Source organism: Leuresthes tenuis, unplaced genomic scaffold (genome assembly GCF_036924035.1).
Source record: "Leuresthes tenuis unplaced genomic scaffold, fLeuTen1.0.hap1 SCAF_10, whole genome shotgun sequence".
Lineage (NCBI taxonomy): Eukaryota > Metazoa > Chordata > Actinopteri > Atheriniformes > Atherinopsidae > Leuresthes > Leuresthes tenuis.
Window position 1 is genome coordinate 12,154,570 of NW_027325364.1, and position 26,353 is coordinate 12,180,922.

General features: G+C 41.1%; 3 protein-coding genes across 9 annotated transcripts; 2 read left to right on the forward strand and 1 right to left on the reverse strand.

The window, feature by feature from the left end:
- Positions 1-1,348: 1,348 nt before the first annotated feature.
- Positions 1,349-10,949, reverse strand: casp2 (caspase 2, apoptosis-related cysteine peptidase). 5 transcript variants are annotated; one of them, XM_072394052.1, is made up of 13 exons: positions 10,802-10,949; positions 10,104-10,257; positions 7,696-7,866; positions 7,540-7,608; positions 7,224-7,403; positions 6,964-7,033; positions 6,420-6,511; positions 6,048-6,230; positions 5,525-5,653; positions 5,319-5,409; positions 4,140-4,328; positions 3,101-3,210; positions 1,349-3,005 (listed from the first exon to the last, which is right to left on the reverse strand). In XM_072394052.1, the coding sequence occupies exons 2-13, from the start codon at positions 10,251-10,253 to the stop codon at positions 2,871-2,873; spliced, it is 1,569 nt and encodes a 522-aa protein (XP_072250153.1). In that variant the 5' UTR covers positions 10,254-10,257; positions 10,802-10,949; the 3' UTR covers positions 1,349-2,870. The 5 variants fall into 5 exon arrangements, with proteins under 5 accessions (XP_072250153.1, XP_072250152.1, XP_072250155.1 ...); XM_072394051.1 differs by having other exon boundaries at positions 4,128-4,328; XM_072394054.1 differs by lacking the exon at positions 7,224-7,403 and having other exon boundaries at positions 1,350-3,005.
- Positions 10,950-11,973: 1,024 nt separating this feature from the next.
- Positions 11,974-20,194, forward strand: rap1gapl (RAP1 GTPase activating protein-like). Of its 2 annotated transcripts, XM_072394046.1 has the most exons (19): positions 11,974-12,327; positions 12,496-12,528; positions 12,646-12,736; positions 12,931-12,966; positions 13,060-13,107; positions 13,259-13,456; positions 13,544-13,641; positions 13,879-13,957; positions 14,418-14,471; positions 14,748-14,831; positions 14,909-15,009; positions 15,642-15,771; positions 15,916-16,077; positions 17,943-18,014; positions 18,613-18,699; positions 18,801-18,956; positions 19,046-19,129; positions 19,214-19,233; positions 19,313-20,194. In XM_072394046.1, exons 1-19 carry the CDS (start codon positions 12,257-12,259, stop codon positions 19,392-19,394), a joined length of 1,686 nt encoding a protein of 561 aa, XP_072250147.1. In that variant the 5' UTR covers positions 11,974-12,256; the 3' UTR covers positions 19,395-20,194. The 2 variants fall into 2 exon arrangements, with proteins under 2 accessions (XP_072250147.1, XP_072250148.1); XM_072394047.1 differs by lacking the exon at positions 12,496-12,528.
- A 372-nt stretch (positions 20,195-20,566) lies between these two features.
- gstk1 (glutathione S-transferase kappa 1) lies at positions 20,567-23,698 on the forward strand. 2 transcript variants are annotated; one of them, XM_072394048.1, is made up of 8 exons: positions 20,567-20,622; positions 20,934-21,025; positions 21,105-21,186; positions 21,262-21,390; positions 22,626-22,771; positions 22,860-22,976; positions 23,061-23,154; positions 23,386-23,698. In XM_072394048.1, the coding sequence occupies exons 2-8, from the start codon at positions 20,957-20,959 to the stop codon at positions 23,433-23,435; spliced, it is 687 nt and encodes a 228-aa protein (XP_072250149.1). In that variant the 5' UTR covers positions 20,567-20,622; positions 20,934-20,956; the 3' UTR covers positions 23,436-23,698. The 2 variants fall into 2 exon arrangements, with proteins under 2 accessions (XP_072250149.1, XP_072250150.1); XM_072394049.1 differs by having other exon boundaries at positions 20,608-20,622; positions 20,927-21,025.
- Positions 23,699-26,353: the final 2,655 nt, after the last annotated feature.

Genomic DNA, 26,353 nt, shown 5'->3' on the forward strand with positions numbered 1-26,353 from the left:
CAAGCTCTGTCTTATATATACACTCTTTACACCAGGTCATATAAACACGCAAACATCTTCTTAAGTTTCCAATCTCCTGGAAACGTGATCTCAAAGACGCTTCTCCAAAAGACGCGATCGCGAAAGCACAGATGAGGTCCTTCCTGAACGCGGTCTTCTCCAGATGATCCAGAGGCTGCGAGCCATCCAGCTCCACTGCAGGACTGACAGACGCACAGACAGAAATGAGACGGCCAGACAAAGCAGAGCGAAGCCATCTGATGAGGCAGAGAAGGACACAGCGCTTTCCTTTATTAGAACTGCAGACACCTAATAACGCGCGCACACACACACACACATACACACAAACATAACTTGTTGCTCTTGCAGCACCCGCCCTGCCAGCCAGCCATTAGATGTGTGTGTGTGTGTGTGTGTGTTTGGATGGCCAGTGCTTGTTTGGACAGTGGTGGTGGGGGTAGGAGTTGGAAGCCCCTCTAAAGGGCTGCCCCTGCAACGTGAGCGGGAAGGTGCACACGACACCCCTATGACAGCTCACACCTTATCAGCCAATGCTGCAAGGCAATCCCCATAATACTCACATGCTATGGCAGTTCTCTCATCCCTAAACGTACCCGTCTCGCAGAAAAACACACACCCCGAAATGCTTTAACAGTAAGGTGATCTCCATATTGCTTAAACCTACAGCGGGTTCAGATATCCAGAGGGAGCAAATACAGGAAGGGATCTGTGCTGTAAAGCTCACAGGCCTCTGCACCACCAGAGAGACAACCTCCCTGTCAGACCAGTTCATCAGATGGTTTCTCCTCCGCTTTGTTCTCCTCTCAGCCTCATGAGACAGGCGGCCATTATAGCCACCACAAAGACAAACAGAGATCCGCCCTGCTTTGCGGTCCACACACGAGCACATAACACCCTAATCTCACAGCTACATCTGAGGCCAGCGAGAAATGCGTTCCTCTGATCACCGGCGTGTGCGTGTCAAAGGAGAATGACTGTGGACAGCTGGCTGGGCCTCTATCTGATACACTAAGAATATTATCAGGCAGTGTGAGAGAAACATACATCCCGGTCACAGCACGGAGAGACCTGAGCGCAGCGAAATAGTGGGGAGACAGCTATATTACACCTGAGAGCGAGCGGGACGGGCTGTACGCCGGCAACAACACACACAAACACAGCAACAAGGAGGATCAAATACAGCGAAGTATGCACAGGAGCAGCCGCAGTGTACATTTGTGCAGAGGCCTCGCATTCATGCTGCGGGACGCAGCTCCAACACACCAGCGCAGGAAAATGCAGACACACATTTGGACCCACGCACGAAAAAACAAACAAACACATGAATGAATCTTTTCTTTCTTTTAAGAGCCATAGCTTGTTTATTGTATGGAACATTTGGCCATAGGTGATGACAGAAATAAGACATCTTTAGCCCCCCCCTCCACACAGCAGTTCAGCAGAACCAACCTTCAAAATCTTCTGCTTCTCTCTTTAAATTATATCTCTTACCTATTAAAAAGCGGATCATTAAAAAGGTGCCACACCTTTCGTGATCTGCGACCACAGTAAACACGACCACCTCACACACAGCATCTTACTCTGTTTACAGACGGTTACCAACCAACACTGTTTCAACCGCTCTCTTCTCCTTTCTACAACACTGCTGTAACTGAACACACTCTGTCCGTCTTGTCGGGGCTCTTCGATGCTCCCGCAGCCTTCAGAAATACATTTCTTTGCGTGGACGGGCGCATTATGAAAGCGCCACCATGTTCTTCCACCAGATCACCCTCACATGGCACAGGCTGCTGTAAGAAACTGCATATTGTTTATGGAAGACATTGCTTATCCTCACTGTATCAGGAACCGTAGAGAATACAACGGGGACACCATAAGTACTACTCCCACTGGGAGAGAAACACTAGAAATGAAGGTCAGAGTCTCTCACGTAGGTGAATGACCCCAAAAAGTAGCACCACATTCCAGCCCACCACGCTGACATGGACAGGAGGAATTTACTGGATGTCAGTGGGTGAAGTCATGAAATTTAAAGTCTAAATGCTGATTTGTTTTTCTTGACTTTCATAAGCAAAAGCATAGAAAAAAAAAAGTACTAAGTTTCTTCAAAACTTCCTTTTGAAGCTGCCCTGTGTTGCCCCCGCCTCCTACTCCTCATAAGGCAAACTGAGGGTAAAACACGTTCTCTTTGAGCGTTTTAAAACATCTAATGTTTTATAAGAAATATATCTGGCTGTAACTAATGCCATAGCTGTCTGCAATCATGACAATATGGATCGCTTTGAACAGGAGGACATAAACAGTAGTGGTGATCGAGAAACGATGACACGCACTGGTCTCTGCAGTGCTGCCCCCTGCCTGTCGGTATACTAAAAACAACACACGCTCACAACAAACGTACAAATAAAAGCATGGGCTTACAAATCCTTATAAAAACAATTTCATACAAAATTCAGGCGGCACAAAAATAGATCTGTGTACAAAACAACTTTTAAAAAGAGGATTTTGTGAAACCTCAAGAGTAGCTGTGCAGTTTGACTGAAAAGGATTAACATATAAACCCTCTAACTGGCATAGACACAGACACACAGATACATGAGTGTGTTTTGTCACCCATTTCCGAGTACATGTAGATTAGCATAAGCTTGCTTCTGTCTCCTTTAGGGTGTGTTCTCATGTGCACGTCTGTGGTTTGAAAGGGGAAAGAAGACACCTTTTTCCATGTGAAGTTGTAACGGGGGGGAATGTGTGGCAGTAGATGTGTGACAAACAGTCGTGTTGCCTCCACTGAAGAGGCTTCGATGCGAGGAATGATCTGTGTGTGGTGATCTAAAGTGCACTTTTGCATGTCAATACTGGGGCTGGTACTTGGGGAAAAGGTAGAGGTCTTTGCAGAGTGAGCTGGTGAACTCGGACATCTCTTTGCAGCGGTGGTGGGCGGTGCCCGGGGCGTAACCCTCCCTCTCCTTGATACGCCCGTTCACCTGGAGACAGAGAAACACGGTGGGACGATTAGGGATGCTTTTTGGAGAATCGCATTAAGACTGCAGGGTATAAAAGTGAAAGAGACGTCCTTCACCTGCACCAGGATGTCTGAAAGGTGTGTGTCTCTGGAAAGAAGACGGAGTGATGTGTTCAGTTCCTGGATGAACCAGGACCCTCTCTTGGTGTTTCGCATGGCTGCTGTGCCTTAAAAGGAAGATATCAAAAGAAAATAAAAGCCTTAGTACTTCAAGATGAGGCTCAAGGGCACAGCGCAGTATTAGGAGCACAGTATTTTTCCCATTAGATTATTTTAATTACAAATTATTTCTCACATACCAGTAACATGTGCACAAAATCCATGTTCAAAGAAGACATTTTCTGATTGTGCTGCATGATAAACAACAACGTGACTTTAACATTCAAAAGCAGGAACATTCCACAGCTTTTGGCAAAGCTTTCTATTGTTTTTGCTTCTTTTACAGCGAAACATGCGCCTCACCAGGTGCTTTAATGAAAATTAAGAAATAAAACATTAGTCATGGAGACAATGGGCTTGACGTGGGAGATTTTGTTAGATACAGCTCTGAGAAACATTAGCTTTGGAGGAGTTCTACTGCTTTTTCCTTCTTTTTCCAGAGTCAGAAACTAATCAATATGTTAATAGATCAGTTTTTAAATTCTGTTTCCTGCAGAATTTAGACTGTCACAGGACTTTTTGGCTTTCTTGGCTCAGTTGCTGAGCGTCTGCGGGATCAGGTACCATGGATATGATCCCACAGGCATAAAGGATTTGGGCAAAACTAAGTACACTGAGGAAGACTGAGGGAATGTCACTTTTAAGCTTTGTTTGAGAGGAAGAACTTTGAAAACTCCTGCTCAGGTCAGTCTTAAATCAAACACACTGTGTACCTTGAAGCTCAACATTTCAATGTCTTTTTGACTAGTTTAGACTCCTGTTAACTTGCTGAAATAAAGAATAAAACTTCAGGGCCATTACTCCTCATCTCTGCTGCCATATTTGTATTCCTTTATATTACTTATTCAGTCAATTAACATGGTTTCACATTTCATGAATAAATCAACCTCAGAATAGCAAATGGGAAGAAAAAAAAAAAACTTACAGATTCTCTGACCTTTGAGAGATGCAAAGCCACAGATCATGTCCGACCGCTGCGGTAGTTTAATCCTGGGCCTCCCCAAGTCCGCTCTCTGTCTGGAGTCTGCGTCCCCCTGTCCTTCCCTCCCAGCATCCCGCTGTTCGCAGCCTGGCGACAAAGTCCTCGCTGGGCCGTCTATCTGCTCCACTCCACAGTCCATCTCATCTGACAGACCAAAAAAAAAAGCTAAAAATGATTTCTAACCTTTGACGTAATCCAAATTCTGAAACACTTTAGGTCAATGACACTTGGACAGTATCACAGCACTTGTTTTAGAAGTACTTTGCAATAAAATGTCACACTTGCAGGTGATCCACAAACCCACACCGCACCTGAACACCTGCTGTAGAGACAAAGGAGCGCTGAAGCCGACAGTTTTCGGCGTTAACAGAGTTAAATTAAGGTTTAATCGTCTCCACACACACTAAACTCTAAAAAGGACTCTGTCCTGGAGCTGCTTGAAGACTTGTCCCAGACTCAACTTAAGAGTCTTGACTTGATTTCCTCCATAAAATTCTGTAATCAAATGGATTCCTTGTCTCATTCGTTATCTTCAGCAGGGCAAAAACACCATTCAATTTTTACCATTTTCTCTATTTTTCTCATGTAACCCAAATATTCTTTTCTCAACAACATTTAACCGCAAAACCATGAATAGTAGAAATATATCATTCTTTTTACTGGAAGTTATTTTGAGAGCAACAGCAGCAAAGCCAATCTAATAGCCTCTCAGCAGCACAACTGTGGAGGACTGAGGGATTGTGTTAAGTAATTAGATTTGCTCCAGAGGGGTCTGAGGATTTGTCATAAGCATCATCAGGTGCGTAGTCAGGCCTTCACCTAAATCACAGACAATAATTTGCTGGGGGCTTATCAAGTAACAGATTTATGTCATGGTTACTGAGCTGCTTTTTGTATTACGCTTGTGTTTGATATGCGACACAATGATGGCTGATAAAATGGCATCAACAGCTACTCTCGCAGTGGTCTAGGAAGTGACAGCAAGCAGCATCTGGGCTTGTGGATTTAGAGTCTAGCACCTGTCTGATCTCTGGCTCTTACAGGATTCCATAAAGTGTCAAACATTTAACACAAATACTCTAAACACATGCTCAGACTTTGAAATGTGTTTACTACATCCTCATCATCTCTCACCTCCTCTGCAGGCCTGAACGAAAAACATCTTCGGCTTGTTTTGAAGCAGCGGACAATGCGCATTGTCAAAAGACTGAAACACCCAGTCCAGCTGAAAGTGACCGAGTGATACGCGTTAACACAGTAAACGTCTTAAAAATAACATATGCAGCATCTTTCCCCTTGAGGGACATAAATCAAAATGGCAAAGCATCAGCCAAACTCACCTGCAGGAGCTGTCCGTCTGTGCCGTAAACGGCTCCCTCCACTCCGTGGGAGAGCAGGCACACCACACAGCTGTCCACCGTGCGGTGTTCTGGCCGCCTGCAGAAATTCTCAATGCAAGTCCTCATGTCCTGCTCAAAAACAAAGAAGAGTGCAGTCGATACACATGAACAAAGTCAAAGCTGCCTCCAACTTTTTGTCACCTTTACTCCTTAGAGACAGAACAAGACAATCCAGTCAGAACTGCTCAGAATGCATGACAATAATCCAAAGAGTCACCTTCCTCCATCAGCAGCAGAGCAATGAGCTAAACTGGACTAAACAAACAAATATTGTACTGAAGGACCTTTACTGCATCAGTTCACCAACCCCACTTAAACAGAGCTACTTAACCAAACAAGTGACTTTCATAAACCCATTTCAGGACAAAAGGTTGCTCAGGTTTATAATCAACTTGCTCTTCTTTCAAACTTCCTTTCCTACGTTTATCACATAAATAAGATGAACCCTGTAACAACATCTTACCTGAGCGGTGAGGTTTCTGTGGACACTGACGAGATAATCCAGCTCTGTGAAAACCTTCCTGAGGACCTCGTCATCCACCTCACCCCCCTTCCTGGGGTCGAGGTCGGGAGCAGCACGAGAGTCAAAGCTCACATTACTGATCACCAAGGCAAATCCACGAGGGGATGAATTCATTCTGTAAGACTGGTCACGAGAGAGAGGAGCCAATAGTGAAATGACCACACGAAGGAGCCCAAAAAATGTTTGTGGCATTCTTTCACAACTGTACACAGCTTTAAAGCACATCGGTTTCAGCATCTCTTCATCTAGAGGCTTTAGATTAGTCGTAACAGAGCTACGCTGCTGCTGACCTGTTAAAGAGAAGCAATTTACCTGCTGGCAGTGAGAGTGGTAAAAGTCAGGAGTGCAGGGTAGAACGGGAGTGTTGATGGGACTGTCGGCATCAAGACTGAACTCCATGGACTCTGCAGCAGAGACGGACGAGCACACAATAAAACAACAGCAATCTCTGAGTGTTACGAGTTTAATTGCTTCCTTCAAGCTCTGGGAACATCAAATGCTCCTGGAAGCACTTGCGCAGCAACAGACTTTGTACGACCTTGCTGTGATTGCATCACTCTGTGGGTGTGGTGCCTGCAGGCAGCTGCATGCTAAAGCAACCACTCTCCTATACTGATCATTCAAATAGACGTTTAAATAATAAAAAGAGCAACTACGTTGATCACGTGGCTGCTGACTAGTAAATGTTTTAGAGTTGAGTAAAGCAGCTGCTGTAAAACCAGACAGACAGATAAACCCTTTTGTTCAGACGACACTTTGTGTCTCCAAGGAAACAGATACAGACAACAACAATATTGGACACAGAGAAACCTATTTTAACTTGAGTGCAGATGGGCTACACCGCATTAACACATACCATGTGTCCTTGCTCTCTTGGCAGCAAATTCCTCCTGAGTTGGAAGTGGAAGAGAGGACCCAGCTATCCTCTGAAATTTATCAGAACATACGAGACAGATAAGCGAGCATTTGCATATTTACTGTGGCAGCAACAGTTGTTTGTTGTGGAAATATGACCTCTGGAACCCTAAACCAATTATCATCTCCTGTCAGCTGTTGAGTAACTCAGCAGACGTTCTGGATGAGTAACAGGAGATGCATGTATTTTGTAATTCTCACATCTGTCTGCTTATCACTTCCTCTTGTCTTTGTCCTTCGTCTTTCTTTGTTCCTGTCCTCCCTGACTGGGGCCGGCTCCCTGAACGATGACTCTGAACTGCAGCATCTATCTGAGGCTTGGACGGGGAACGATGAGGTGCTGCTCACCTCACACTTTTCCTCTCTGCCTAACAGGGGCGTCTGCAACAGACCATGTTGATGAAGCTCATCGTTATTTAACCTTTTCTCTGAGCTGCGCGCCTCGAGAGACTGTCTTAAGTCTTATCTTGGTCATATAAAAGTCATCATGATTGAGGATTTCAGGTGCTCCTCTCACCTCTCTCTTCGTTTCTGCTCTCTCCTGTCGCCTTGTGTTTATCTCTGGCTCTTTCTCAGGCTGAATACTCTGTGAGCAGAAAACAATCTAAGCACTCCACCAAGTCATGACAACAATCGGCCGTGGCCGCTGTATGCAGGCAACAAACACACTCACATCTACATGCGTCTCTCTGCCGTCTCTCTCCGGCGACTGCGTGAGGAGGTCGCACAGGTGCTGCTGCTCGGTTTCTTGGAGTGCTGAGCAGAAGCTGCTAAAGGCGTTGGGTCCTCGCTTTGGTAAGAGAAGTAACAGACGCCAGCTGCGTTTCTGAGAGGTTTGCTCGGCCTAGAGGAGAGGAGATAAGATGAGAAAAGATGAGAACGCGGAAAAAAAAGGTTTTAGTAGTACGTTTAATAAACCTTTTCACCCCTTCTTTAAAAACAAAACAAACAAAAAAAACACTATCCACTCCTCACTTTTGATATATAGACACTTAAAGTTGGGAAATTAAAGTTGTGTGGTCATGACTTTCTGACAGGAAGGAACTTCATGAATTTTATGTGGCATTCTGTGACTTTTACACTGTCAATATTACACTCAAGTTTTCCCTAAGGGTCACAGCCCAGTGACTCCCAAACTTTTTGAATGATGACCCCTTTAAGTCCACACGAAACCAAACTCAATGTTTAACTGTTTTTGTAAAATCCGTCTTTCACATTAGGTCATTTATTTGCAATCATCCAAACAAACAATGAAAAAAAGGAGAAGAAAAGAAAGGTAGATACTTTCATAAATATTTTCAGATTAAAGTCGATCAGACAGGAAACTTATTTTTAATGTCAGCAGACTAATGGTGATTATAGAACAGTTTGTGGGGCCTGATTAAGCAATTAGGTCAGGGGAGCTGACCAATCAGAGCAGACTGAGCCTTCAGGAAGGGGACATCTTCCATAACTTCTGATTGTTCAAGAAATAAGTAGGAAGAGACTGAAGAACTTAAACTGGGCGGGTCTAAACATTAAGTTACTGTTCTGTGTACTGTAACAGACATGTCCACATATCAAACTTTATAAATTCAGATTATCTCCCGTGTTTACATGCAACAACAACATTCCAGCAAACATAAAGATGAAATAAAGTACAGTTTTTATGACCATCTCAAAACTTGGGCAGCCTTTTCCACACCTAAACTGAAAAAAAAAAGTACGCTGACGCATGTTTTGCCCTTACATGAATGCAGTGAGCAAAGTAGTCATTTGAATTCTCTAACATTAACTTTTTTTAAAACTAACTGGACATTAACTAAGCTGAACAGTAGAAATCACTCTAAGCTGCGTTATAACACTGTTTATAACAGTGAGTATCGATCACAAACATGGATCCGGAGCAGCACATTTCACACAGGAAGGACAAACCATTGACGACCATATGAATGCATTTATCAGCAGGCTTATCAATATCAGTACCGATATATTACAAATGTCTCTTCTACTAAGTCAGTGTGTTGCAGTTGTAGTCATGTGGCACAGAAGATAGTTTCTGCCTTATTCTCTGAGAGGCAAATCTGTCTGTTTTAAATGATCTTGTGTTCAAGGCAAATAAAGAACAAAGTCTGTTTGTGGGTTTACCTGCAAATGTCTTTGTAAGTTTATTTTCTATGTCATAAAGACTACATTTTTTTTATTTTCCACGTTTATTATTCATTTTTTTAAACATTTCATAAGCTGCATGTCTTAGAAAATGAACATTCACAACCACATATAGAATATGACTTTCTGTTTTAAGCCCATGAATACAGTGTGCGTTTCCTAACGAACAAATCAGATCAGTTTCAAGAAAATGCTGGTCAGGGAGAGACGAGGGGCTTAGATGGCCTCTAATTATTGAGAGAGAATGAGGAGAGAAGAAATCTTATCACTGTCCATGCACTGGTATCTTATTTTACTGACTCACCCTAACAGGGAGGGCTGTTAGATGTGTTCATCATGGGTGTATCTAATGGAAACATAACCTGTGAGTTTCCAGGTGATAAATACAGGTATGAAGTGAGCCACTTTCAATACAACGCCAGCCCAGGGTTGAACCATAGGCCGTCTCTGCCTGCTAGTATCACAGGCCACAGGTGAAATGAAAATATTATGTTACCTCAGGTTAGTAAGTTCAGCACTGCGATCTTACCCCAGTCATCACAACTAAGTGAGTTTATCCTCCATATGCCAAATGTTAAATACTAATTTGGGTGCATATTTGTTCATAAAACGTGACAGTCAATTTAAATTAATGTCAGCGGTGTTGCTCCATTTATTTATTTTACCCTTCATTTTTTTCCATTAAGACCTAATGTCTGAATATCTACAAATTCTTTGTACTTTTAAAGTGTTTTAAAGCAAAGTCTTTAATCAACAATATCATTCATTGAAATTTCTCTTGAGACATATCAAAACAAAAGCTGTCTGTGACAGGCCTACTGGGCAGTCAACAAAAGAAATAAAACCTGAACTGTCTGTTAAATCTTTTTTCTTGACTTTCAGCTGATTGATTATCAACAGGTTATCCGATTAAAGATGTCAGTGCTCACATACCATGATACTCTCTGCCATGCTCTCGGTTAAGATGTCATCTGCCTGCAGTGACTGAATGAGCAGCTCATCCACGACCAGCTGTTTGCACAGGATAGCAGACTGTCTCTTAAGAGCCTGTCTGTGCTGCTGCACCATGCCACACTCCAACATTTTGCTGCAACGAAATGTTTCCAGGACAGGAAACAAGATAAATGAACATCCACAGAAATAAAGTCACCTCATTACCACCAGACTGAGACCTGTGTATGTACTGCACATTCACTTTGGTGTAGAAAGTGATACAGTCTTTACTTTTCTTGAGCGTCATCGGTCGCATATGTCACTTAATGGTTCCACTTTCTTCAGACATGTGTTTTTAGGGTATATCAACATACAACTCTGGCATATTAAAAAGGTTTTTGTATAGTATATTTTTGAGTGATCAAAAACAAAACCATAACAATATGTAAACAATGCAGGTGTGAATCGTACAACGCAATAACAAACAAAATAGGTTATGAGGGAACTTAATATATCTATAATATTAGCGTGAACCAAAATAACACGAGTTACGGTGCAAAAGACTGCTGACAGTTAACATTAACCTCAACCTTAACGTTGGTGGCTAAGCACCGAGGCTAGCTAGCTAGCTAGCTAACTTCGACTTTTTCTTGCATTTAAGTGGCTGCAATATAATCGTATAAAAATCTAAAGCTTACCGTTCTTCTGTTTCTGCAAGTCCCTACCAAACCGTCAGGAAAAACTACAGTGCGACGATTATGCTTTCACACCACTTCACGCAAATTACCCACGTAAATTAACATCTCTGTTTCACACCATCAACTTCCGCGGGGTATCTAATGCTGCAGTGACGGGAGGCGGAGCTACAACAGACTCACTGTTTTGTATTCTGACCAATGAAAGTATCGCATATTTTGAGTGGCGTTTTTCGTAGCCAATCATCAGACAGTTGCTCCCTACTGTAAATACTTTTAAAATAAGGGCGATTAGGGCATTTTGAATTTGAATCGTAAACAAGTAGCCAATTGATGAGGAGCGCTCTGAAGACAGACACAAACTGTCTAATAAAGAGCCATTTAATAAGAAGAGGATGGACTGTTATTGAAACTGGCATGAATTCAAAATAAGAGAGAATTTCATTCATAATCTTAAGCATAACCATAACTCAAAATAATACAAAAAAGGTCAAATTGAAATATAAAGTTCACTGCAGTGGCCTTCAAAGAATGGTCATATCTAAAAGTCCATTATTTGATAGACCTGTTGAAGTTTATTACATTGTTAGATTATTACATTGTTACATGAAAGTAGTAAAATCCCATTTTCAGTTCATTCAACAAACAGTGTGATTGCATTTTTACAGAATTACTTTTGCTTCACTTTTCCTTGGAGTATGCCTTGGCTGAGGCATTAGTGCCAGTGCCACATATTATAAACTCATATAAGGTCAACTTATGCAGAAAAGTCTATGTTTCTATTTCTATTTCAAGCCATTTTTCTGGAACAAATATTTAACTTTTAACCATTTGATGAAAATGGGTCAAGTTTTCTTTTTTAGGAAACCATGCAATAATGAGTAAAGGGCATGTATAGTAATTTGCATCATGTGACACTCCTCCCTAACGGTGTCTCTTTTTCTTTCAACTCCCTTTCTTACTTCCCTTTCCAACCTTCTCCTGTTCTCTCCAGTTCACCCCCCCCCTGCTGTCTACCTCCTCACCCTCACTGTGTGAGCTGTCAATAATTGATGATTCTCACTGACTCAAAGGGTAACAGGTCCGGGAGAAAATGTCTCACTGATTTCTTTATTTATTTACAAGTCTATATTTAAGCTCAGCCAGCTTGCCATGAGCACCACACAAGTGTTCATTTGGGATCGATGGAATGAGGCAGCATAAGGCGGCCTAACAGTGTCCGTTTTGTAGTCTGTGCAGGCTGCACCTGCGACCATGAGTGGGTTAATGCTGCCTGTCTGGCTGACAACAGGACAGAGATAGGAAAGGGAAGCTTAAACGAGTGAGTGGCAGGGGGTAGGGAGGAGGAGGAGGAAGAGGAGTGACAGAATGATAGAGTGAATTAATTCAGCCTTAACCAGCCCTGATTGACTCGATACCAAACTGGCATGTACAAACATTCGCAGTGACACCAAAGCCATGGAGAGAGAGAAGAGGAATGACATGTCCTTCTCTAGAAAGAGAAGTTTCACTTTTGGGGCATATGGCGGGTGAGTAAAGACAGTCTTAGTCTCAAATTTGGATTTTACAATCTCCACAGAGGTCAGTTGTATAGCTGTAAACTCTGGGTAAATTCCACTGCTTTTCGACATAAGTAATCCTGTCCATTTAAGGAGACTAGTTCTCATAGTGACTATTTCTCACTTCCTTGTTTACAGTGTGGACAAATTTACATGCAGTGATGAGACAAGGTGAGGCTTTGTTTTCATTCTATATTGCTGTTTTCAACTCGCACTGTGAACTGTAGGAACTGGGGAAAGCGTGACAATTTATGCTGTGTTTTTGTGTAAATCAACCTGTTGCTGCAGACCTGATTCGGTAGAGAGCAACATACTGGACATTCTGGACTCTCCAACCAGCGACAGCAAGTGTTTCTTTTCAGCCAGCAGCAATCAGAGGGTGATGTTATTAAAGTCTTTTACCCTTTATTTGTAATTATATCTGCTTCATGAATTGCCATATGTTGCCTTTATGAAAAGTCATGTTTTTCTTTTGAAGTATTTGTCATGTTCCTCTTCCTCCCTGTGTTTCTCCTTCCCCTTCTCTTTCACTACAAATCTGTCTGACACCTGCTGCCTGTTTTTCTACATCAGGACACAGAGCTGTTTGAAATCATTGAGAAGCTGCAGGTGAGTCTGAGTATGATTGATCTTGTGCAGCGTGTGCATTCGCCAATGTCTGACCAGCAGAACTTTGCTACTATCAATGCTCTCGTCCATCAGGGCAGCAGGATCGATGAGCAGCGGTGTGAATTCCCACTGCCTCTGAAGGTTAGTTTTCAACATGAGAAACACAGAACTGACTCCACATACAGCTCACATGCGTGTGTATTGCCTCTGACCTTTTCATGATTACCATAATATGTTTTTCCCCAAACACTCATCATCCGCCTTATCATCTGCTGCTTTGTGTTTGTTTTAGTCTCAGCTTTTGACCATAGGTTCAGACCTGCCTCTCATCCTCCCCTCAAAACTGGGGGGCTACTGGATCGACCCCCCTCTGGAGAGGCTTGTAGATGTGAGCCCCACCTCTTCCCACTATGGCCTTGATCTGTATTGCTATGACATCATGGAGAGAGACGGTGAGGCCAAAATCTACCACGAGTTTTTCCGCTCACGAGTAAGTAGGCTTCACCTTAAGTCTCTGGAGTAATGTGTGTCAGCCTTCACCTTATAACACTCGTGATTTCTCACCTTCTCTTTTTAGTACCACCACTCATTCACAGCAGTGGATCCATCCCTGGGGCCGTTGGTTCTTTCAGTGTGTTTGGAGGAAGAGGAGAATAAGCTACGGGTGATTCTAAGGTGGAGATCTTTTCCATTTTAGTCACACAATTGAAAGGTTTTTGTATTTTATAAGCTTCAGTATAAAACACTCCTAAAACTAAAGCTATTTTCCTAAAAGCACCCCTGTATTTTGCTTTTGGTTACTTTGACTGAATGATACGTCTTAAAGAATGCCTGTGGAGATTTTTGTAACTTTCACATCTGCATCACAGAAAATGTGACAAAATAATTGAGTTTTTTGCGTGTGTCTCACAGGATGAAGGAGTGCTCTCTTCACGGAGTTTTCTCTGTGTCTCTCTTCCCAAACATCCCATCTGCTGTGGAATTGGCAAAGGTATCGAGGACTTTTCCAAGAAAAAGTATTTATTTCCAGTATTTCCAGTAGAGGTCATTGTGCTGTGTAACTAAATTGTTTTTACATTAGATATTGTTTAAATTTACTGATACATTTGCAGATATCATCAGAGTTGGACTAAACTCATGCACTTCATATACTATTAGTTTATTTGATTTTAAGCATTGTTTTCTGTTCTACATTAAATTATTTGTTTATTTTATTTGGCCTCTTTTTACCTTTCAGCTTTAGATTTCCATTTGTTGAGTAATAGGTCACTATATCGAAATATGGGGTAAAAACTATAGTATTTACCCCTGAAAGGCAGTTGAGCAGAAGTTTTAAGGAGAATAAAAACAAATATTCTAGTATATTCAATACATGGAAAAATGTTCTTGGTTAATTTTCTTCTTGGTTTGTTTTTGAGATGTATTTCAGAATTCATCTGTATTCTTTATAGATGCTCTGTGACAAAGTGACCGTCTCAAGGTTTGATGTGGTCAGCTACCTGAAGGTAATGCTCAGAAATAACCATGAACTGATTCAATTTTTTGTTTTATGCTAGTATCAAAGCTGCAGCAAATGAAAACAACGATAGCTCAATGTCAGTAAAGTATCCTACTAATGTTACAGTGAGCTTCCATGTTCAGTACCAAGAACCTGAAATTCATGCAACAAAACAGAATTCAGCCATCGTTCACCTTACACGCACTTTACTACTTTGACTCATCAAAACACTTCCTGTCAAAAAGATCTTATTTGTTCGAACACTGTCTCCTGCATCTTTAAGGCTCCAGAACTCATAACTGCATTTGATGAACACAGAGTGTCTCCGAATTTCAAGTTTGGTGTATTGTACCAAAAGGATGGGCAGGTAGGACTACAATTTCATCAATACAACATAAATATGGCAGACTCACTCCCTCTGAGACATCCTCTGCCCCACTTTAGTTGACTGAGGCGGATATACTGAGCAACAACAAGGAGAGTGAGGAGTTTAAAGAGTTCCTATCGATTCTGGGAGACACAGTTCAGCTGCAGGGATTCACAGGGTAAAGTATGCTTACATCATTCAGAGACATGACTCCACTTACTTGTAGTATTTCATCAAGAGTGAGTATGATGTTAGTACCGTGAATAACATTGTGATCAGAAAAAGAATCCAACCCTTTTATGTAAGAACACGCAAGCTATGGAGACGTTTGCACCGCAGGGTAAAACTGGACACATGCTTGTCTGCACTTGTTGATTGTTGCAATGTGTCATACAGCGATGCCGGAGAAAATAATCAACGTTTGGATATTTGCTCAGATATGACAAATGACTAAAATTACTATGACAAAAAGAGGATGTTTGATCCATTTTGTTTTCTTTGTTTTTTCGATTCAGATGTTTTAAATTATACTTGTAAAGTTTCTCTGTTTAATAAAAGGCGAAGTTTATAGAACCCCATTTAGTCGCCCTGTTACCCCATGTTGAATGCCAAATAACAGCAGTGATTCCATTTTGAATGCTGGTAATTGTCATTATCCCATTGATCTGAAAGCATTCTATAATTTATTAGATGACTTTAAATTTGATAAACTTGAAAAGAACTGGCTCCATATTTTTCAGTTTTATAAACTTATTTGAGTCTCAAAATATTAAAGGCGTCTCGATTTCTTCACTTGTTTCCTTCTCTCAGCTTCAGGGGAGGACTGGATGTGTGTCATGGCCAGACGGGAAATGAAGCAGTCGTCACTTCCTTTCATGGGAGAGAAATCATGTTTCATGTCACAACCAAACTGCCTTACACAGAGAGTGACCCCCAGCAAGTCAGTTAGCTGCATCATCCTCAGTCTTTCCTACTTTAATAATGATTCACGTGGCAGTGTGTCTGAAATCATCTTCAGAAATTTCTCTGTAGAATAAGTTTCTTGAGCAGAGGCTGACAGTAAATTTTTCTTCTTCCCCACCAGCTGCAGAGAAAAAGACACATTGGTAATGACATTGTAGCTTTGGTCTACCAGGAGGGCAAAACCCCTTTTCTATGTGATGTCATTAAGTCTCACTTCTTGCACTGTTTTCTGGTGGTGCGAAAGATTCAGAGGGAGGAAGACGCAGGTGGAACTGCCTACAAGGTAAGTGAAAAGCAGACTTCATCATCCCCATCAATAAAGATGGCAGACACATCGCAAATGGCAGTTACCTGCTTTGTATTTATACTTCAAGTACGCAATACTTCTTGGAGTATCCCTAGATACAGCGCCCTGCAAAGATATGTCAAGAGGATTCTGTTTTTTCTTCGACTGAAGACATAACAGCAGAAACTGGATTCAGCTTTAATTGCACTCTTTTTAAACCAAATTAGCCTTTGAATAGACTGAACTGTATTCACATATCATACATTGAGTTATCCAAATTAAGTCAACATTACAGTAAATTAACAACAAAATCTGATTGTAATTCATAAAGCCCAAATTAGGGGCCTTGAGGGGTGGTGAACACACACACACACACAAACACACACACACGCACACACACACACGCACACACACACACACCCCAGTAGATGTGACCTCAATGTGTGAAAACAGTAGCCCATGTCAACCATGCTCTGCGGGTCATTACCAGCTTTTCAAGTGCTGTTCCATTCCATAAAAACAGAATAATATAAATTAAAAAATGTACGATAACAAACCTTGACATGACTCAGCATCACACTCATTTGTAATCTTAGGCCTTGGCATGTGTCATATCTGACCAAACACATTAATGTCATTTTGTTTTATTCATTTAAATGCATTTGTCTTATTTTACACTTTGCACAGCACATGTCCTGTGAGTACAGGATTAGTCATCTATTGTTCATCATAGATTTTCAGGAAATTACAAGCTAAAATGCCAATAACAAAACAGACAAAAAGTGTATCATAAAAAGGCTGCAAACTGGTGTATATTTGACACATACCAGAAGACAAATACAAAAACATTTATAAATTCATTCAGTTTCATGGAGACTTTAGGGTTAGGTGTGAAAAATACTTGGTTAGGTTTAGACACAATTGGTTAGAAATAAAAATCATGGCTTGCCTTGAAATAGCCCCACTCTCAACATCCTCAACATGTTAGAAAATCTTTGTTTTCTGGGTCGGGGGGCCAGGTCCCGCCCCATCTGGAATAAGATGTGCTGCAGGTAAAACACAAAATTCCAACTGAGATTCATTACTTTGAGAGTTCAGGAGTTTGGGAATCGACACCAGCAAAAAGTACCATTAAGTGGGCATGTTTTACATGAGGTATGATTATCTTGAGGAGCCAAACAGTAACTCAAATCAAGAGTAAATCTTAGCACAGAAAACATTCAGTGTGATGAGAGGTGAACTTTGGTTTCCTGGCATGTGTGCAACTCCCCCACCAAACCCTTGCAGCCCCAGATCTGGACTTTATAAGACTCTTAAAACTAACAATCAGTCCTTAATGTGTTTCAAATGCTGTGAGATTGTTGTTTTTGTGTCATGTCTCAGAACACATATCTTATGTTTGTCTGCCTCATCTTTTGCAAACCAATGATCTGATATGTTTGAATGAATTATGTCTCTTTTACTCTCACAATGATTTTACCTGTATGACCACTTCCTGTAAAAGATCATGCTTGGTGTTAATCTGCAGGGATGAAGTGATTGATGTTACCTGTTTCACATTTACCAAAAAGAAAAGACCGATTAAAAGCTAAATCGCGGCGCTGTTTTGCCTCATTGATGTGTTTTCATGTGAAATTTAAAAGCCTTGCAGCTGAAACATGAACTTGTCAGTGCACTCTTGTGGACAGAGCAGACAATGGCACCTCTGTTTCTGAATGACCTTAAAAACACCTTGGATCTCTGCGCTGACATTTTTTGTTACACATAATGCAGACATCTCTGTGAAAAAAGACACTATCAGCAGCAATATCTGATCCAGACTCTAATGTATTGTCTATTTATGTTTTCTCTCCACTTCAAAGGTGTCTGTGACAGGCAGAGAGGATGTTCCTCCCTTTGGTCCTGTCATCCCAGATCCTCCCCTCTTCACTGATGTAGGAATCAATCTCCCTAATACTTTTTTTTCTGTCTTCAGAGAATTCTTTTACTTGTTCATTCATTTTCGTCTTTCTTCTGGGTTTTAAGTCAGTATAAATAGTATCAGTGGTTCATTTAGCAGCAGTTTATAGAGTTGAACTCCAGTTCCATCATTCTGCTGTTTTCAGTGGGGATGGGCCCTTTTGACACATGCCAGTAAAAGCCTTGGTGCAAATAGTACACTTTGATATGTGTGAAATCCACTTGGCTGCTTCAGGTTCTCTATCACCCTTTCATGGATTATTAGGATACTTAAACAGAAGTCACATTCCTAGTAATACGTGAGGTTTTCCAACAATGACAACTCAAAATGTCTGCTGTAAAAATGCTTTTGTCTCATATGACTTTCAGTCTAGCCTCTCTCTTGTTGTTCTGTCTGTCTTGCTCTTTTGGACGCCTTGTTCACACTCCTTGACAGTTAAAGCTGCTTGCTTTGATCGATGACACAGTAAACTTTGCTCTTGCTCAACCTGTTCGCCATGCAGTTGACTCCCCACGTTGCTTACCTGAGGTTTGACAGCAGAGTAAATGTTTTTTCTCTGTCCCATCTTTTAGCATTCTCAGCTGAGAGAATTCCTTCTCACCAAGCTTATCAATGCAGAGATTTCCTGCTATAAAGCTGAGCAGTTCAGCCGACTGGAGGTAGCAGGAGAAACCCATTTTTTTTCTCATTAATCATAGTATCAGTGAACACCCCGGCGATGAAATATTAATTTTCCTGCTCCTGCCCCTGTCTTATGAAGCTGCGCACACGCTCATCACTCCTGGAGAGCTTGCAGACTGAGCTCTTCACCCGTTCCCAGTGCATGATGGGAGATCCATCACTGGCTGCCATCCCCACTTCTGAGAGTGTGAGGGGTCCATCTGAAGGAAGTGGGGGTTTTATTGAAAATTTTAAGGTAATGCTGGAATCCCTCAGAAACCCATCATTTATTTGACTTAAATATCTTCACTTTACCTTTTATTTTATCTGTTTATCTGCCATTAGAGAGCCATCAGAGTGAGAAGCCATTCATTTGAGACTCTGGGGGTACCCAGGAAGATTGCTGGCAACACATCACAGAAGCCGAAGGTAAAAAGAAAACGTGCAGTGCACAAAACACTTGGAAGAATAATTGCTTATTCATGGTAATAAATCATTTTTCTTTCTTTACAGATAGAGAAAGATGGAGAGAGGTGAGCCTCAGACACTGCAGAAATATTCATCTTTTCTCTGAATTGAAGGGTAACGGACGATTGTTTATTTCCTTTTCAGTGACAAATATTCAGGACTTCCGTCTGACAGTTTTGGGGCAGCTGAGCTCAAAGATCAAGCAAGCCCTCAAGATGAGGCATAAAGGAAAATGTTAACTCGTGGATTTCAGACGTACATACGATTATAGACATTACTAGCCTTAACACTTACTTATCTTGGTGGGAGACCTATATGTAAATAGAGTTTAAAGTAAATAGTTTTTCAGAAAATATAATTATTTACATTCACTGTAGAGAAATTCCAAGAATCTTTAAACTGTGTTTGAGCGAAAGGTTAGAGATCAAAGCTGATAGCTGATTTCTGACACAACTTATATGTCAGAAAATGAAAAATGCTGAAAGTTTAGAAATTAGTTGAATGATAGCAATAAAAGGCAGTTCGGTGAATTGGAAAATCAGTTGTTGTATCACTTATTTGAGCCCATGATACACTGTACAAAGCTGGCACTTTATATGGAGAATTATATTGAAGATTTGGCAGATATCATCAACTGAAAAACAGGATATAAGCAGGATATTTCAAATCTTTTACTGTAATCACTCCATAGCACATGTGTGAGTGTTTTTTTAAAATATATATGTTGCTGGATGACAGTCAGGAAATGAAAAAACTGACCAAACAGTCAATGAAACTGACTGACAGAAGTAAGATGAGAGGAATATACCAACCTTTTCTCCTGTTGTGTCAGTTTTTCCATTTATTTTTTTTGTCCTGGATACATTTGAATTGTTAGGACCAAAAATAGACCAATGATAACAAGAAACAACTCTTTCAAGAACTCCCTCAAGTTATGTCACTGCCTCAATGGTTTTTTTAAGATGAAAAACTCTGATACTAAAATATCTCTAAATGTTCTTATGATAAATATGTAGACACATTTTATTTTTGCAGAGTTTTACACTTCAAGTCTATAAGAAACAGAACAGTGTTGATTTATTTTAGTTTTTTTCGTATGTTGTCTGTTTTGTATTTGGGTCTTTTGTAAAATGTAGACATATTTTGTGAATATTTTCTCAAATGTTTGACTGGCTCACGTGCTTTCTCTTTAGTTGCAATATTTTAAAAAAATTTCGGTTTTGAGTTTCACACCTCAGTGCTATCAGAAAAAAAAAGTCGGTGAAATGCGATGTTTACCCCCAAATTTTGAGGAAAAAGCCTAAAATAGTGTTTATGGAAACTCGACTTCTGTCTATTCCATCCGGTAGGTGGCGGTAATGTGCTGTGTGTTGTTCTGGTAACAGCTTAATAATTACGTAGAAGAAGAAAACCATATTAAACGCAAAAGTGGTGGTAGTTTGTAGTTTTTCCAGGTAAGGTCAGTGAATTGGCCGTGTGTTTGTGTTGTTTTGTTGCCTTATGTGAGGTTCATTGAAGGCTAACTGTGGGTTGGGTGTCAACAAACTGTTACAGCGACTCTTGTAAATATTTGCATAGATTTTCACCTCAACACTTTTTTTAAAAGGTGATTTAACTTATTTAATTACCTCGAGTGGCTCTGCGTCAGGTTAGTTGAACTTTGACACACAAAGCAGTCCACCGAGGCTGTTTAATATATAGGCAGACCTGCACCTCAGTTCAATAATTTAACAACATTTATCATTTGGCCGACACAAGTAAAGAGCCAGAGATCCGGCAGACCTCAAGATGACCTCCAGGAAAGTGATCGAATTGTTCTACGATGTGGTGTCGCCGTACTCCTGGCTCGGCTTTGAGGTTCGTGTGTTTGTCCTGACCTCGTCTGCAGGTGCTACACTGTGCAGAGCAGCTTCACAGCAATCACTTGTGTCCACAGATCATGTGTCGCTACAGAAACGTGTGGGACATTGAGCTCAAACTGCGCCCTTCCTTTCTGGGTGGCGTCATGCAAGCATCAGGTCAGTAAACGTCAGTTTTGCGGGGTGTGCTGCTCGTCCTCATGTGGACACTGACTCTTGTGTCTTTCACGACAGGCAATAAGCCTCCTGGCTTGGTCCCCAACAAATTCTTGTACATGGTCAACGATCTCACCCAGTTGTCGAAGTACTGTGACGTCCCCTTGCAGGCACCATCTGACCCCTTTGAAGCCATGTTTAAAAAAGGTAAAAGCATGATCAAAATATGAGAGAAAGAAATGACAAACAAACAAGAAAACTCCCAATGTTTTTGCTTAGTTTTGATAAATAACAGTATCATGAATGTGTCATTTAACCCCCTACTCAGACAACCACATGTTGTTGATGGACATGTCCAGACTACATTAAATACATAAATGGTCTTTCATAAGATATTTACTGGTTTCTGACTTGAGGGTAAAACTGTCAACTGATGTTTCCAAGCTCCTCAACCAACATCACAAACATTTGCGTTATTCCTTTGATTTCTAAAGTAATATGTCTTTCACATTTTCAATAAGCTTCACCATCTGGAACCTCGCACATCACACTTTGAAAACCTCTGAATTACACATTTACTTCTGTCCAAGTTGTACCCTGGATCTTGCCCACAGTCTGCTGGGATCGACTCCAGCTCACAGCCCTCTACAGTGTAAAACCTGAATAGCTAATGGTTGAATAATCATTTTGGTTCTTTTTCGAGTGAAAATGCTGAAACTTGCTAGTTCTAACCTCTCAAATGTGAGAAACGAATGCCTGTATTTGTCACAGTAGTAAATTGCCTATGTCGTGGTGTTGCAGGTTGAATGAAACACTGCAACTGGACAAAAGACGCCAATAAAGGGGTTTATGACCATCATAGTGACAACAGAACAGAAAGGTGAAAAATTTTAGACTGCTTAGAGATTACAGGAAGTTTTAAAATGAGGTTAAACAGGTTTTTATGGATATCAGTGAAGCCAAATAACCAAGTTTAAAAAAGAAAAACTATTGCATGTACATCTTATCATGGAAATGAACACTCTCTCTTCAGGGGAGATAAATAAAGTGAGACTGGAAGCACAACACTTGTTTTCGTGCATTTATTGGCCAGGCCTCTTAGTAGAGTGTTTCCAACACCATCAAGGCTCAACAGTGGGGCAAAGCTAGAGAGATGGCAAGCCTTGATTTCCAGTTAGGACTTATGAGACCAGCTAGAGCCTGAGCTCCTGATCCAGCTGCTATCAGAGGGGTAGAACTGAGCAGAGATTTTAAATGAAGCATCAGATGATGTGTTGCTGAAATAAAAAATGATTAAAGGTGCAGCTGTAGGGCTTTTCAGTTGATTAGTGTTACATATTCTAATAGTCTGAATCCCAGCTGGTGATTAAGCGTCACACGGGACAGCAGTGGTAGCGTTTCCTTATAAACTAAATCTAATAAGCTCTTTTTTCTGCTTTTAGGTTCCTTGTTTGCAATGAGATTTGTGACCGCAGTTCAGGAAAGGGAGAAATGTGGAGACAAGCAGGTGGAGCGGGTTTCCCGCGAGCTGTGGAGACGGATCTGGAGTGAAGACAAAGACATCACAGAGTCTGCATCGCTGACTGAGGTTGCGTATTTTAACACACAGGGTGCATGCTTTGTGTTTTAAGGTTTGAGGAGTCAAAATTGATTCTTTGCCACATCTTTTTTTGCAGGCGGCTAAGAAAGCAGGACTGTCCGACAGGGAGATCGAGGAGGTGCTGAAGCTGTCCACCTCACAGGAAATCAAAAACAAACTTAAAAACGCGACACAGGATGCTCTTAATTATGGGGTCAGTTGTTCTTCAGCTCTCCTTGTGTGACTGACAAGACGTTACAGCGTAATAATGAAAATCTCTTCCCCTTTACTGTGACAGGCGTTTGGTTTACCCTTGCTGGTGTGTCACGTTGATGGAAAGCAACAGATGTTTTTTGGATCTGACAGATTTGAGCTCATGGCCCACTGCATCGGTGAGAAATAAATACCTGAGTCGCTATCATCCTTTTCATTTCTTTTATTTCCTGGACACTTCTTATTTGTGCTCCTGTGTTACAGAATCTGTCTAAAAGCATGTGTGTAAAACACTGTTTCATCTACCGAGGCGCTGGCTGCTTTTCTTTCTGTGATTTGTGCATCACACCAACCACACAGATAATTATTCAGCCTTCCTTTTTTTAATTTTTTTTTATTCTCTCTTTCAGGGGAGAAGTGGCACGGGCCTAGACCTGATCAGTCGGCTGCTAAGCTGTGAGATGAGAACTGTCTTCATGCTCTGTTGATTTGCTCACAGACTGTAATGTTGTTATTGATTTTCTGTAACACTTCATAATTCATATATCCAAGCCGTGCCTTCTGAAAACAAGCTGTTCATTTCCAATGAGCCCCTATAACTCATGGCAGGTGCAAATAATGCAACATATAACCGGACTGAATTATGAGCCCAGACAAGTCATTGATTACGAAGTAGATTAATGCGTCCCTTTGAAATACAGAGGTGTGAAAAGAATGTGATTTTTTTTTTTTTTTGTATTACGTAACAAGCTTTCACTAAATTGAAGCTCACAAAAATATAATCTTACATTTCTAGCTCTGCTGGTGACGTCGTTTTCCAATTTGTGGACCTGTCAGATCCAGACTGATCGACAATCTGGTCCCAAGAGAATGAATAATGATTTCTCATTTTTCTTTGAAGGTCCTGCACAAGCTCGCTGTTTGTTGTTCTGAAAGGAAACCCTTTCATTGCTGTTTGGACAGCCAAGACATTGATGTTCCTTTAAGGATGTGAGATTTTTCTGTGTGTTATTTCACAACAATAATTGTATCATTCTTTGTGAGACTGCGGTGGCAACTTTATTAACGTTTGATGATGTTCTAAAGAGTAGATGGAGTTTCCAAATAAACAAATGAGATTTAACAAAAATGTATACTTTGGGATGTGTTTATAGTGGGAAATTATCCAGCATTACACATCTGTTGGTGACAAAATCACACAAACATGTCGGATTAGCGGTTGCTGTTGGGATTGATGCGAGGCTTTTTTTAATCAGCGGGATGAAAGGCTGGCGTGAGAGGATGGGCGCTTGTTTTTTTAAGAGCCTGGAGTCTGTCAAATGTTGCGCTTCAAAATCCTTTTATCCGTCGTTTTCATCATTGGTGGAACACGTTCCTCTGAATTATACCAAGAAAATATCAGAAGCTATGTCCATGGACCAAATCTCAGGAGAAAGTGGGTCGTGTGGCAAAACGGCGATCCAAAGCACACGAGTCTGTCTTCATCATCCAAATAACAGTTTGAGATAATGATTTTTGGATAGCCAAGTTATCATAGATTATTTTAAAAAAATTGATTAAGTTCAAAATTCAATTATGCTGACATGATTGATTTTAAAGCATCGCGGCAAATTAAATGTGTTAAAGGGAGACAACTTGATTTTTGCTTTCGTCTCATAACAGAGGAACGGACTCAGAGGATCATCTCACAGGACAATGATGAGATGCTCATTAGTGAGCGCCTCCCCCCCCCTCCAAAACAATGAATTATACATTATTAAGCCCCGACCAAAAATCACATTATGTCAATAAGAATTATTGACAAGTAAATAACAAAATAAAAAGTTAAATAAAAAATGGTCGACAAAATCTTGGAACGTTGAAATGTAGCAAATCTTCCTGTGTTGCAAGCTCTGCGGTCGCTCTCTGTCTGCCCGTGAAGTCTGGCAGTCAACAGGCTGGACTCGTGCTCCTGCAGCCATGTCTCAACATAATTCTGCATTTCTAATGTTCCCGCCGTGTTATCATCAGCTCCTTGAACTTACCTGGAAGGGATTTCACATTCCCAGGATGTTTGAGTAAAGAAACCTTCTTTCTGTTCCAGTCTCTGTACCTTCTCATGGAAGTGGCAGCTGGCTGACATTTGTTTAACGGGTGGGCAGGGTGTATTTGCTGATCCAGTGGCTGCACTTAGACTCGTGTAACTGCGGGAAACACAGTCAAGGATCAGCTGACATGCAGTCATTCATTTGGCTGTAATTGTTCTACTCCATGCAGACCAGTGTCTCTTCACCTCTTTGGTTCAGTCAGCCATGATTCTGTGCAGATATGAAAGATTTCATTCTGTGGTAATAGTCCTGCAACACTTAATGAGTGGTTTGAGGATTTGTCAACTCACTTTATGAGTGAGCACTGCTCATCTTGGAACACAAACACAGCTGAAACCCGGTGAGGCAGAACAGGAGCGATTACCTTTCACAATTCCTTGAATTCAAAATGTTGCCTTTTTAAATTCTGTGGGTGTAAACAAGAGATGTGCTAATGTTGGGGGGGTATGTGGGTGTCTGCTCTGGGGGATAGAAATCTTGTCTTTGCCAAAGGTTTGCAACACAACACACGATGTGTCAATAAATAATGATGGTTGGATTAGATTTCCAGTGTCACAACATACAAGAGAAAAACATATTCATTATATACCACTTTGCTTGTCAAGCATTGTTTTGCAAATAGTTGATATCACTTACTGAGGCATCGTTCCATTCTGCAGAAATTGGCCCAGTGACTCCAGTGCATTATTTATTCAGTTGTATGCCAGATGTTGTCATTCAACTGTGGGGTTTCCTGAAATGATGCACCCAAATGGTCCACCCTGGACACTGTAGCAGGATGCTGTGTCTCTTTACTTTTCCTTAGTTTTATTTCTAAAAATGCTTCACAATCAGTCATTCTTCACATATAACAAAAGCATGAAAGAAACTATACGAATTGTATTATTTGAGATAATTGTGTGGTAAAATGAGATAACAGCAATGCAATGGTGTTACCCTGCTCTTTAATGTTTTATATTCGCTTTAAAAAAGTATTTAAAGGGAATTTAGCTTCAATCAGATTGAGAACTGGGTTTTTCAGGTTGTGAGATTATCATCTCTGTTCAATGGGTAAAGAAATGCAGTTTGTTGTTGCTGACTAAATACTCCAGAGCTAGTAAAGCCTGTCACTCGAGTTCTGCGTGAAAGGGCCTGAAAACTGTAAAATGACAAGGAGCGGCGGGACCAGTTTCCCTAAACAATGAGGAGAGGCAGGGCGAGCAACTCCTGACACACTTAAGCTTCAATGGAGAAAACCTTTACAGAATGCGGTAGAGCAAAGCCTATAGAGGAAGACCGTGGATGCCGCACA

What these genes read in the sequence shown, in the direction of transcription:
- casp2 (XM_072394051.1), bottom strand. Translation starts at nt 10,253, where the DNA reads ATGTTGGAGTGTGGCATGGTGCAGCAGCACAGACAGGCTCTTAAGAGA. An exon ending in GAGCAGAAACGAAGAGAGAG is followed by an intron (nt 7,404 to 7,539) that starts GTGAGAGGAGCA and finishes GGTCTGTTGCAG; the next exon opens with ACGCCCCTGTTAGGCAGAGA. An exon ending in TCTCAAAGGTCAGAGAATCT is followed by an intron (nt 3,211 to 4,127) that starts GTAAGTTTTTTT and finishes CTTCCTTTTAAG; the next exon opens with GCACAGCAGCCATGCGAAAC.
- rap1gapl (XM_072394046.1), top strand. Translation starts at nt 12,257, where the DNA reads ATGGAGAGAGAGAAGAGGAATGACATGTCCTTCTCTAGAAAGAGAAGT. An exon ending in AATTCCCACTGCCTCTGAAG is followed by an intron (nt 13,108 to 13,258) that starts GTTAGTTTTCAA and finishes TGTTTGTTTTAG; the next exon opens with TCTCAGCTTTTGACCATAGG. An exon ending in ATCCTCCCCTCTTCACTGAT is followed by an intron (nt 18,015 to 18,612) that starts GTAGGAATCAAT and finishes CCCATCTTTTAG; the next exon opens with CATTCTCAGCTGAGAGAATT.
- gstk1 (XM_072394048.1), top strand. Translation starts at nt 20,957, where the DNA reads ATGACCTCCAGGAAAGTGATCGAATTGTTCTACGATGTGGTGTCGCCG. An exon ending in AGTCTGCATCGCTGACTGAG is followed by an intron (nt 22,772 to 22,859) that starts GTTGCGTATTTT and finishes CTTTTTTTGCAG; the next exon opens with GCGGCTAAGAAAGCAGGACT. An exon ending in GCTCATGGCCCACTGCATCG is followed by an intron (nt 23,155 to 23,385) that starts GTGAGAAATAAA and finishes TCTCTCTTTCAG; the next exon opens with GGGAGAAGTGGCACGGGCCT.